This window comes from Peromyscus maniculatus, chromosome 6 (assembly GCF_049852395.1).
Source record: "Peromyscus maniculatus bairdii isolate BWxNUB_F1_BW_parent chromosome 6, HU_Pman_BW_mat_3.1, whole genome shotgun sequence".
Classification (NCBI taxonomy): domain Eukaryota; kingdom Metazoa; phylum Chordata; class Mammalia; order Rodentia; family Cricetidae; genus Peromyscus; species Peromyscus maniculatus.
In genome coordinates, this window is record NC_134857.1 from 70966101 (window position 1) to 70978129 (window position 12029).

Sequence of the window (12029 nt, forward strand, 5' to 3'; positions counted from 1 at the left end):
GTCCCTTCTCTTGGCCAGCATGGGATGGAGAAACTTGATTAGCATACATCATCATGTCTGACAGTAGGCCTAGAAACAGATCACCGTGACCATGGCCTAAACCCTTTGAAACCACAAAGATGAATCCTTTTTTTGTTAAAATAACCAGTACAAGCATTTATTTAATAATGCTGAACAATACCATTAACATACTCAAGCCAGGGTAGTCAAGAGGATAGATTATTACCTTGACTTTGCCTAAGTCCTCAATTGAAAACAAAGCAAGTGAAGTTACAGGTAAAGGAAACCTTGCCAGGTCCAAGTAATAAGACAGAAACAGGATGATCAACACTGGTTAACTAGGCCTGGAAAAGATGGAACTCAAAATATTTAGCTTTAATTTTTTATTTTATGTGAATGGATGTTTTGCCAGCAACTACATCTGCATCTTGTGTGTGTGCTGTGCCCAAAAAGGCCAGAAGAGGGCATTGTATCCCCCTGGAACTGTAGTCGTAGATTGCTGTGAACCACCATGTGGGTGCTGGGAACTGAACTCCATCATCTGGAAGAACAGCCAGTGCTCTTAAATCACTGAGTTGTCCTTCCAGTCCTTAAAATTATAGCTTGTAAAAAAAAATCCACAAAAGCTTAGGGACTCTCAGCTGTCAAGGCTCTCTGCCCTTGACCTTAGATCCTCATATCATTTGTTATGCTCAGTAATGAAGGCAACAGTTGTGATACTTGCTAAGAAGAGTTAACCCAAACGTTAAAATACATAGGATATATGTAAAGATGAATCTGAAAAGGTCCTAATGCACGGAGGGGAGGAGTGGACGTGTTTCTTTCTGCACTAAATCTGGTGTGTGTTTCTACCACATGATGCCTAACCTACTTAACATTCTCTGTGGGAATATACATACAGGCTTGAGCCAAGCACACTGGCACATGCCTATAATCCCAAAGGTAGAGGCTTATTCTTGGAAGCACAAGCTGTAATGGAGGTTCTTCAGGATAGTCCTGCAGGATGTACGTTTCTTGAGGCTGCTACATGAATGAGTACACAGTTCAAACTGTTTCCTGGAATCTTCTCATGTCTACCAAAACAAGGCAGCTGGAGAACAGTACTTGTACTCAGGTCACAGGCCCCTCTTATTATTTGCTTGGAGAACCAGGAGGGTAAACTCCTGAATCCAGCATTGCTCTCCTTCGAGCTGTCTCCTTGGCAACACTGTGGTTTAATCGCCTTAGCCGTTCCTACGAGACAGGAAGACAAGGAATCTAACGACTGCTGTAAAAGGTTTTACCTGAGTTGAGTAGGCGCTGCCGAAAGATATCTTAGGTTTGGACTCCTTTTTTAAGTTTTGGTTTTTCAAGACTGTGTGGCCCTGGCTGTCCTGGAACTTGCTCAGTACACCAGGCTGGCCTCAAACTCAAAGATCCGCCTGCCTCTGCCTCCCAAGTCCTGGGATTAAAGGTGTGTACCACCATCGAATGGCTGGTTTGGGCTCTCTTAAAGTCAGTCCTATAAGCCTGTAAATGATGGCCACTAGATATTAAGAATTAGGTTTATGGGTACCTGTCCAGTATGGTAGAGGATCTGAGTTTGAGGCCTAGTATGGCGGGCAGGGTGTTAATGGGCCTTTTTTTTTTTTTTTTTTTTTATCAGACTAGCTAACACCACCCTTTCCCCGGTAGTTAAAATTTTTGGTGGCTTTCACTGTGTTGAAGACATAAAGCAGGATAAAGAACTGTTAGAATTTTGTTTTGTTTTTTTGATCCAGGGTTTTGCTATATAGCCCTAGGTGATCTAACAGTCCCTGTGTAGTCCAGGCTATGCTCCAAGTCTCAGCCATCCTTCCTGCCTTAGCCCACCAAACACTGAAATTTCATTATGTGTCACCATGCTCTGCCAGGAAACCTTTTTAATTTTTTTGTTTTGTTTTGTTTTGTTATTCGAGACAGAATTTCTCTGTGTTAATAGAGTCCTGGAACTCACAGAGATCCACCTGCCTCTGCCTCCCAAGTGCTGGGATTAAAGGCGTGGGCCACCACTGCCTGTTTTTATTTTATTTTATTACCTGGGCATTCTGTAAAATATTGTTCACCAAGACAACTCGTCGCCTGGCATTAAGCAGCTTCTTAACATAAGGGTCCAGATCCAGGGCCACCTTCTGATCCTCATTGATCCGGCAGAGTTCTGGGAAGAGGAAATGGGTAACCAACATCTAACGGCTCATTGTTTTGTTCTTAGGGAATATTTAAAGAGGAACGGGATGAAAAACACTCTTGCAGTCTCGTGTGACCGGAGACACCTTCCCGTCACTCCCTGTCATTCTGTCGTGAGATATCCCCAGAAATTAGAGTCCGTGGGTAGTTCTGCTATTGAGGAAACAAGTGACAGAGACCTAGCCTAGAGCCTGGGAAAGCAAAGCTCGTGAGAGTGAGTTCAAGGGTTCTGGGTCGTCCGGGTGCTCACTCACCTGTAGCTAGGTTGTCAATTTGTTCCCGGAGCTCTACCTGGCTTTCTCTGCAAAGAGGTACAAAGGCCTACACGGTCAGTGAATGGAAGGCGGGGGACTAATTCTACTTATTCCTCGAGTACTGAGGCCAGGCCTCCTCTACGCCCTCGCGCCTCTTTTACCCAGCCTGGGCATCATCGGTTTCCCCGGAGCGTCTTGGTCTTAGCAGAACTGAGCAGGTCGCTTCCTTCCGTGGCCCCGCCCCTACCAAGCCAGTTCCAGAGGCCCCGCCCCCAGCCTTCCCGCTCCAGCACCTGACCGCGTGCACGTGGGAGTCGAGCTGCTGCACAGCGGGTCGCAGGAACTCCAGGAGCCCCTCGGCAAAGAGGTCGCGGCCCGTGGGCCCCGCCACTGGGGTCCCTGCCCCTGACACGGCAGCGGAACCAGCCGCGGCCATCACGAGCTGCCCGGACGCCCGCAGCCTGCCGCGAGGGCCGCCGGGAACTGCAGAGCGCCGCGAGGGGGCGCTTAGGTAGACCGTCCGCACGGCACGGGGATAGCTGGGAAATGGAGTCCTCCGAGAGCCGCGGGCGAGCCTGGCCAGGGCTGGAGCCCTCGGGAAATTGTAGTTCTTTCGTAGGCCTGAAGGGGGCGGGGTCCAGGCTTAGGAGCCCACAGGAACCATGGTTTTGGATGGGATATTTTTTAAATTTTATTGTGTTTTTGAGGACAGGGTCCCTCTACACAGTGAGTAGCTGGCTGGCTTGGTACTCACTGTGTAGACCAGGCTGGCCTCGAACTCACTGAGATCCGTCTGCGGCTGCCTCTCGAGTGCTGGGATTAAAGGAGTGTGCCACCATGCCTGACCTTTGTGCCCCCCCCCCCCGCTCCCCCTCCCCCGCTTTTCTTTTTTTTAAATGAAAATAAGTGCTGTTGTCCATAGCCTTCCCATGGGAATCAATAAGAAAGCCAGTTTATATTCATGTTAAAGTTTTATATTTCTTCTTTTTTGTTTTTGTTATTTTGTTTTTTAAGACAGTTTCTTTGGATAGCCTTGGCTGTCCTGGAACTAGTGCTGTATAGATCAGGCTGGTCTTGAACTCACAGAGTTCTGCCTTTCTCTGCCTCCTAAGTGCTGGGATCAAACACTTGTACTACCACTGCCCGATGAATTTTATATTTCTAAAGATTGTATTATTTATTTTTGTTAGACAGAGTCTTGCCATGTAGCCCATGTTAGCCTTGAGCGCACAATCTTTCTGTCTCAGTCTCTCTAGTGCTGGAGTTACAGGCCTGTGCCACCATGACAGGTTTTAAAGATTTTTTTTCCCCCGAGACAGGGTTTCACTGTGTAGTTTTGGTGCCTGTCCTAGATCTTGATTTGTAGACCAGGCTGGCCTCGAACTCACAAAGATCTGCCTGGCTCTGCCTCCCATGTGCTGGGTTAAAGCCATGTGCCACACAGCCCTGCGCTTTAAAGATTTTTTTTATGCTGATTATTTGTTTTTTGGGCAGGGGAGGATCCCTGCGGTTTGAATCCAGGGCCTCCTCATGATTGCTAGACAACTGCTCTGCTAAGCTATATTCCCATAGTACCTTACCCTCCCACCCCACTTTTTTTTACATTTTTTATTTTGAGATAAGTTTTCACTAAATTGACAGAGTGGACTTGAATTTGCTTTGTAGTTACATGCAGGACTTGAGTATGTGATCCTCCTGCTTCAGGCACAGGCTTGCACCAGCTCTGGCTCCTAAAGAAGTTGGCAATTTGTTTTTCAATTTTCTTTTGTGTGTTCAGATGTATGTATATAGATACCTCTGCCATGGCATATGTGTGGAGGTCAGAGGACCACTTGTGAGAGATCAGGTCTTTCTTTCCAGCATGTGAGTCCCTGGTCCTGAGGCTTCAGATTTGGCACCTTAACTTTTGGAGCCGTTTTGCTGGCCCTGGTGTGTGTGTGTGTGTGTGTGTGTGTTTGTGTGTGTGTGTGTGTGTGTGTCTGTGTTATGTACAGAGTGCAGTGAGTGCAGGTGCCTAGGAAGATCGGAAGTGTTGGAGTTACAGGCAGTTGTAAGCTATCTGCTGACCAGGGTACAAGGAACCAAACTCCAGTTCTCTGGAAAAGCATTATGTGCTCTTAACTGCTAAGCCATCTCTCTAGCCCCCAATTGGTATTTTTAAAATTATTACTTTTAAACTATGTGTGTGTGTGGGGGGGGAGGGAGGTGCAGGTACACTTGGAGGTCAGAAGCATGAGATTCCCTGGAGCTTTGAGGCCAGAGGTATTGGATCCCCTAGAACTAGAGTCAACAGGTGGTTATAAGCATCCTGATGTGGGAACCCATCTGGGGTCCTCTGCAAGAGCAGTAAGTACTCTTAACCACTGAGCCATCTCTTCAACCTCTCCCCATCCAAGAATATTTTTTTTAAGATTTATTTATTTATTTATTTATTTATTTATTTATTTATTTATTATGTATACAGTGTTCTGTCTGCATATATCCCTACACACCAGAAGAGGGCGCCAGATGTCATTACAGATGGTTGTGAGCCACCATGTGGGTGCTGGGAATTGAACTCAGGACCTCTAGAAGAGCCGCCAGTGCTCTTAACCTCTGAGCCATTGCTCCAGCCCACAAGAATATTTTTAATAGCATCAAATATGCATAAAACTGTATATGCCTTGGGCTGGAGAGTCGGCTCAGTGGTTAAGAGCACTGGCTGCTTTTCCAGAAATCCTCAGTTCAATTCCCAGCAACCATATGGTGGCTAGCAACCATCTGTAATGAGATGTGGTGCCCTCTTCTGGTCTACAGGTAGAAACACTGTATACATAATAATAAATAAATCTTTTTAAATATTTTTTATTTTATAATTAATTTAATTTTACATATCAGCCACAGATTCTTCTGTCCTCCCTGGTGTTACCTCTTTTTAATTTTTTTTTTATTTTTCTGTTATCAGCTTGATACAGTATAAATTCTTATCCTAATAGTGAAATGTTTCACTGAAGCTTGCCCAGTGATTGAGTAAAACCAAAATTTATTATAAGCCACAGTCATCCTAGGGTCCCCCCTGCCATATAGCCTCCCTGGTTCTGTGGGTTGCAGTCTGATTGTTCTTTGCTTTATATATAGAATCCACTTATGAATGAGTACATACCATGTTTGTTCTTCTGGGTTTGGTTTACCTCACTCAGGATGATATTTTCTAGTTCCATCCATTTGCCTGCAAATTTCATGCTGTCATTGTTTTTCTCTGCTGAGTAGTACTCCATTGTGTATATGTACCACATTTTCTTAATCCATTTTTCAGTTGACGGGCATCTAGGTTGTTTCCAGATTCTGGCTATTACAAATAGTGCTGCTATGAACATAGTTGAGCATGTATCTTTGTGGTATGATTGAGCATTCCTTGGGTATATGCCCAAGAGTGGTATGGCTGGGTCTTGAGGTAGATCGATTCCCAATTTTCTGAGAAACCGCCATACTGATTTCCACAGTGGTTGTACAAGTTTGCATTCCCACCAACAGTGGAGGAGTGTTCCCTTTACTCTGCATCCTCTCCAACATTGACTGTCATTAGTGTTTTTGATCTTAGCCATTCTGACAGGTATAAGGTGGTGTCTCAGAGTTGTTTTGATTTGCATTTCTCTGATGATTAAGGATGTTGAGCATTTCTTTAAATGTCTTTCAGCCATTTGTGATTCTTCTTTTGAGAATTCTCTGTTTAGCTCTTTAGTCCATTTTTTAATTGGATTGTTCAGTATTTTGATGTCTAGTTTCTTGAGTTCTTTCTATATTCTGGATATCAGTCCTCTGTCAGATGTGGGGTTGGTGAAGGTCTTTTTCCATTCTGTAGGCTGTCTTTTTGTCTTATTGACTGTGTCTTTTGCCCTACAAAAGCTTCTCAGTTTCAAGAGGTCCCGTTTATTAATTGTTGTGTTCAGTGTCTGTGCTGCTGGTGTTATATTTAGGAAGTGATCTCCTGTGCCAATGCATTCAAGAGTACTTCCTACTTTCTCTTCTATTAAGTTTAGTGTAACTGGATTTATGTTGAGGTCTTTGATCTACTTGGACTTGAGTTTTGTGCATGGTGACAGATATGGATCTATTTGTAATCTTTTACATATTGACATCCAGTTATGCCAGCACCATTTGTTGAAGATACTTTCTTTTTTCCATTTTATAGTTTTGGCTTCTTTGTCAAAAATCAGGTGTTCATATGTGCATGGATTAATGTCAGGGTCTTCAATTCGATTCCATTGGTCTGTATGTCAGTTTTTATACCAGTACCAACCTGTAGTAGAGCTTGATGTTAGGGATGGTGATGCCTCCAGAGGTTGCTTTATTATACAGGATTCTTTTAGTTATCCTGGGTCTTTTGTTTTTCCATATGAAGTTGAGTATTTTTCTTTCCAAGTTTGTTTTTTGTTAAAACAAACAAACAAACAAACAAAAAACTGTATATGCCTTTAAAAGGAATGGATTTAAGAATGAAATCTGGGGGCTGGAGAGATGGCTCAGAGCTTAAGAGCAACAGCAGGCAGCTCTTCCAGAGGTCCCGAGTTCAATTCCCAGCAACCACGTGGTGGCTTACAACCATCTATAATGAGATCTGGTGCCCTCTTTTGGCCTGCAGGCATACATGCAGGCAGAACACTGTATATAATAAATAAATAAATAAATCTTAAAACAAAACAAAAGAATGAAATCTGGATATAGGCTAGGCCAGGTATGGCCCTTAAGGACAAAATAACCTGGCCTCCAAAGGACAAATATCATATGGTTTCACTTATATGAATGGCCAAATTCATAGAGATAAAAATGTAGAATGGGGCTGAAGGTATGGCTCTGAGTGAAGGCACTTGTATAGCATGCCTGAGGCTCCAGGTTAGATTATCAGCATTGCGAAACAGCAAAAGTAGAACTGGACTGGGTGGAGTGAAGAAGAGGATAGTTTAATGGGTAGAGTCCCAGTTGAGGAAGATACATGGCTATGCACTTGCTGCTACTAAACTGTATATTTAAACATACTTAAAGTGGATCGTGTTATGCACACTTCTTGTTTTGTTTTTGAGGCAGGTCTCACTATGTAGCCTTGGCTGGTCTAGAACTCACAAAGATCAAGCATACAGGGGAAAAGCAGATAAGCAGAATAGCAGCAGCCACTAGAGACTTAAAGTCCTGTATCCCAGATCTGAGGTACAGATATTGTTGAAAAGGGCATAGATCAAGCTCACTGAATGGCATAGAAATTACTGTAATGCCATGTTGGTGGACTGTGCTGGTGCCCTCTGGAGTTCCTGCTAAAGCTGTTTATGGGAGATGGCCCTCTTAGCATGCTGACATAAAACATCTTGAGGACCCTGGGTGCCAATGGCTGTTCTGCATCCCAGGACCTTCGGTGTGGGAGAAGCCACCAGAGCCAGAAAGCAGCATTTCCTCCTGAATGTTTTTCCACCCTTCTCTGTCAGATGGCAAAGGAAACATTCAAGAGATCCAGAACTATTTTTACTAGTAGACAAAGAGTTAATATAGTATTGTGAGGGTATCTTTCTTTCATTTGTTTGAGACAAGGCTTCCCTGTGTAGCCCTGGCTGGCCTGCAACTTCCTTTGTAGACCAGATGGGCCTTGAACTCACAGGGATCCACCTGCCCCTACCTTCCACATGCCGAGACCTACACCATCACACCTGGACTATTTAGTTTTCTTAGAGAGAACTGTATCAATATGTTTACAAAGTATGAAAAGGGCAGATAGTACCTGAAGTTAGGAGAGGGAAGGAAGAAAAGGGCAGAATTAATGGGGAGTTGTACAAGAAAATGTGGAGATCATGATCCTCTCACATCCTGATAACCCTGTGGTCCTCTGCAAACTCACTTTTTGGTGGGTCTGTCTTTGATTTTTGTTTTCTCCAGGGTGGTCCAGCATGGGACATTTGGGGTTTATCAAGCCTTTCACTTCTGAAATCTGTAGTCTGCTGGCGTGAGCCCTGCCTCCCCCGACGCCCACAGTGCAGCAACAGTGGTACCTGGTATAACAGCATGTGTTCAGACTGGATGTGTGATGATCTGATGCCAATAATGTGGCTGCTAAGTATTCACAGAGATTAGGCAGAGGGTTCACAGGTACTGTCCACCAACTATCACAATCCCAACAGCTTCTTACAAGGTGGAGGCTCCGGCTGGATGACTTCTTAGCATTTGGGCCTCAGTTCTTCAACATCACATTTCATTTTCTCCCTGAATCCCCTGTATCAGACCCACCTAAACAAGCCACCTTCAGCCTGGATAGGTATCTCCCTAATCCTTCCAACTTCTCCACAAGGAGAAATCACTTCGTTTTTGATGGTCTGCTAGGAAATCCCACTGCTCCCCAACCTCCTCAATCCAGTGCCCTTCTCCCCAGTCATGGCAGCCTGGAGATGTTGCCCACCATGACAGTGTCTGAGTTGTGGCCTTGGCTGCTTTGTCGTAGGTCAGATGACACAAACTTCTGTAAGCAGGTTGGTGCACAGTATACCCTGCTCACCTACCTGTGCTGTTAACCCTCCCTTCTGTCTAGATTTCAATCAGCTGGGTTGGTGCTCTTGGATGCCACTGCTCCCAAGCTTGTTTGTCCTGGAGGCTCTGGCCCTGCCTCACTTCAAGCTCCCTTTTCAGACTTTACTTCCCCACCCCTTCAGCAGTGGTTAGGCTGACTTGCCTTCTGTTTTCCTTGCCTTAAGGTAGGTGCATAAGGAAGCTTTGCAGGAATACTTGTGTTGGCTCAGGTAGCACAAAGTCTCCACCTGGAGGCCATCCGCACCCTGTACTTCTGGGTGACACAGTGTGCACTTGTGGAAGGGGAAGGTGCATGAGAATCATGCCTAACTCTACCCAAGGACTTTGGCATCAAATACCTTTGGTCTCTTGTCAAGTCCAAAGAACAAAGATGGGGATATTCTGGGCTTGCCCTTCTAGGAGGCCAGAACTTTAAGGTCCCCCACATTTCAATGGTGGAACTGAGTTGTGAGTGTTGGAAAGGTTAAGCACAGCCAGTCAGGCAGCATGTGGCTCTAGTTGCTTACTGACAGCTATTCCTGGAGAGCGGCCATCTGCTTGGGTGAAATCTCAGATGATGCCACAACTGCTGCTAATCACAAAGGATGAGAAATGAGGGTGTGGTCTTGGCCTTCCCTTATCTGTACTCAGCCCTGTTTTTTTTCTTCCCTTTAGAGAATCTGCTAAAGAATTTAAGATTGCAGGGCATTTTGGGAGAACCCATCTCATCACACTTCCAGAAAGCTTTTCCATTGCATTCCCTTCCCATGGATTTGTCTTGATAGTCAGGGTTAAAAAGGTAGACACAAGTCAAACCTAAATGAAGTGAATCCCTTAAAAAGGCATCAAAAGCACCCTTTAGTTATGGCCTGGGCCTGATGGGCATTTGCTAACAGCACAGACCCCACAGCTGCCCTTGGCTTGTCTCCATTCCCTAGGTGTCATTTTGGCCTGCTTTATGGTATCCCTGTCCTTACATTGCCCCCAAGCTATGTGGTCAGCCTGGATCCCCAGCATGCTTGGTTGAATCACTAGCCAGAGTGTGAAGGAGGTTGGAGGCCACCCAAGGAGTGGGAACTTCCATCCCTATTCCTCTCCACTCTACCTACCATCTATAGTGAGCAAGGGGGCACCAGAATCACTCCCCACTAGCATACCAAGCAAAAGAGTCTTGGAACCAGATGGTCATGGTGGCACATGCCTATAATCACAACATTCAGGAGGATGAGGCAGGACCATGAATTCGGGCAGTTTATGCTGTATCAGTAAGAACTAGTTTTATCACGTGGTGATGGTGGTGGTGGTGCACTCCTTTAATCCTAGGAGAGAGGTTGAGGCAGGCAGATTTCTGGGTTTGAGGCCAGCCTATCTAGAGTTGAGTTCCAGGACTGCCAGGGCTACACAGTGAAACCATCTCAAAAACAAAAAACAAGAATCAGTCTCAAAATACAAAACAGGAGGCAGAACATCACACATCTGGATGCGGATTCCTAGTTAATAGAGTAGTGCTGGGTACGGGCAGGAGGTATGGGACCAGAGTCCAGAGAATAGTATTCTCATGATGACAGTGTTTGCACATGAGGTTGAGGCAATAAAAATGAGGCTCAAGCCCCCTTGGATAGTGGGAACACTAGGGCTGAAGTTGGACAGGAAGAGAGAAGCTAGATGCCAGGTGTGGCCCTCTTGGAGTCCCAGGCATTTTAGGGCCCATTCCTTCTTAGGCCTGCCAGTCTGAATGCTGCTTGGTTGCCAGGAAATTAGGCATGAGTACTAGAAGTCCTGAGAGACCCAGGGTAGGAGGTACCTTAGGGCCCTTACCATAGTGACTGGGTAGCTAGGGCTTTGTCCCTGTAGTCCCATCTCCCACCAGGACTGTGATATTCAAATGGCGGTGGTGCTTCAGCAGTAAAGTGTGGCTAACAAGCATCTGCAACTCTAGTTCTGGGGGATTTGATGACTACTTCCTTCTGACCTGAGGGCAGCAGGCACACATGGTGGATGCACACATGGTAGACACACGCACATGCAGACAAAATACTTAACACAAAGAAATTTCTCACATACACACATATGGCTCCAAGACACTTAACAGATTTTTGTCTGCTGTAACTGCACTTACTGCCTTTTCTTGTAATTTTGACACGTAGCCCAGGCTAGCTTCAACTTGTATGTAATCCTCTTGCCTCAGTCTCCAGAGTGCTGGGATTACAAACAAGCCTTTTGCCCTTGTCCTGGCTCTTCCCACCTATCTTTAAACTTTCCTCAGCTTCAAATTTCAGTAGAGCTCCAGCTGGTCAATTAGGCTCCCAATGCACAATGGGGCACAATGAGGCCTTGTTTAATTCTGGAAGGCAAGTCCTCAGTAGACGGCAACTGAGGTTTCAAAGGCTGATCAGGAGCCAGGAAGGTTTGCTCTCTGGTCCATCTGGGACATTATCATCAAATGAGGATGGCAGGCGTGGAAACAGGCCTTAAGAGAGACGCCTAAGAGAGCTGCACACAGCAGGTGAGGCTCAAGGTTCTATGGCTGGTGGGGGAATTGATGAACTTTTCCAGAGGCAGCAGTGACAGGAGGCAGAAAGGGAGTTGAGAGTCACTCTCCTTTGCTGAGATCTACCCGAGCACCAGCCTCCTACACCCCAAAGTCCATCTCCACTGGGTCCCTCAAGACTCTCCACCTTAAGCAAGTAAGGATTCAAATTCAGATGATGGTGTTTAGTATTTCCTTCCTGGCTCTTAATGCACACCAGTTAGCAGGCTTTGATCTTTTCTCCTAAAGAGAAAAAGAAACAGTACCATGGGCCAATACACCAGTACCTGCTAGGTGGGTAATTCTTCCTAAGGGCTTTATAAAAAGAAAACAAAAGTTTTACTTTCTACAAAGCCAAACACACCCCACCTCTGGATTGTTTGTTTTTTGAGCCAGGGTTTCTTTTGTGTAGCCCTGGCTATCCTGGAACTCACAGAGATTCGCCTGCCTCTGCCTCCTGAGTGCTGGGATTAAAGGCTTGTAGCAGTGCCACCACTGCCGGCCCCACCCCCAGA

At 45.5% G+C, this 12029-nt stretch overlaps 1 protein-coding gene across 1 annotated transcript; it reads right to left on the reverse strand.

Annotated features, from left to right (window-relative positions):
* Positions 1-127: 127 nt before the first annotated feature.
* Positions 128-2941, reverse strand: Snapin (SNAP associated protein). Its single transcript, XM_042279445.2, has 4 exons — positions 2753-2941; positions 2460-2506; positions 2058-2176; positions 128-1233 (listed from the first exon to the last, which is right to left on the reverse strand). Exons 1-4 carry the CDS (start codon positions 2893-2895, stop codon positions 1132-1134), a joined length of 411 nt encoding a protein of 136 aa, XP_042135379.1. The 5' UTR covers positions 2896-2941; the 3' UTR covers positions 128-1131.
* Between the last annotated feature and the right edge of the window lie 9088 nt (positions 2942-12029).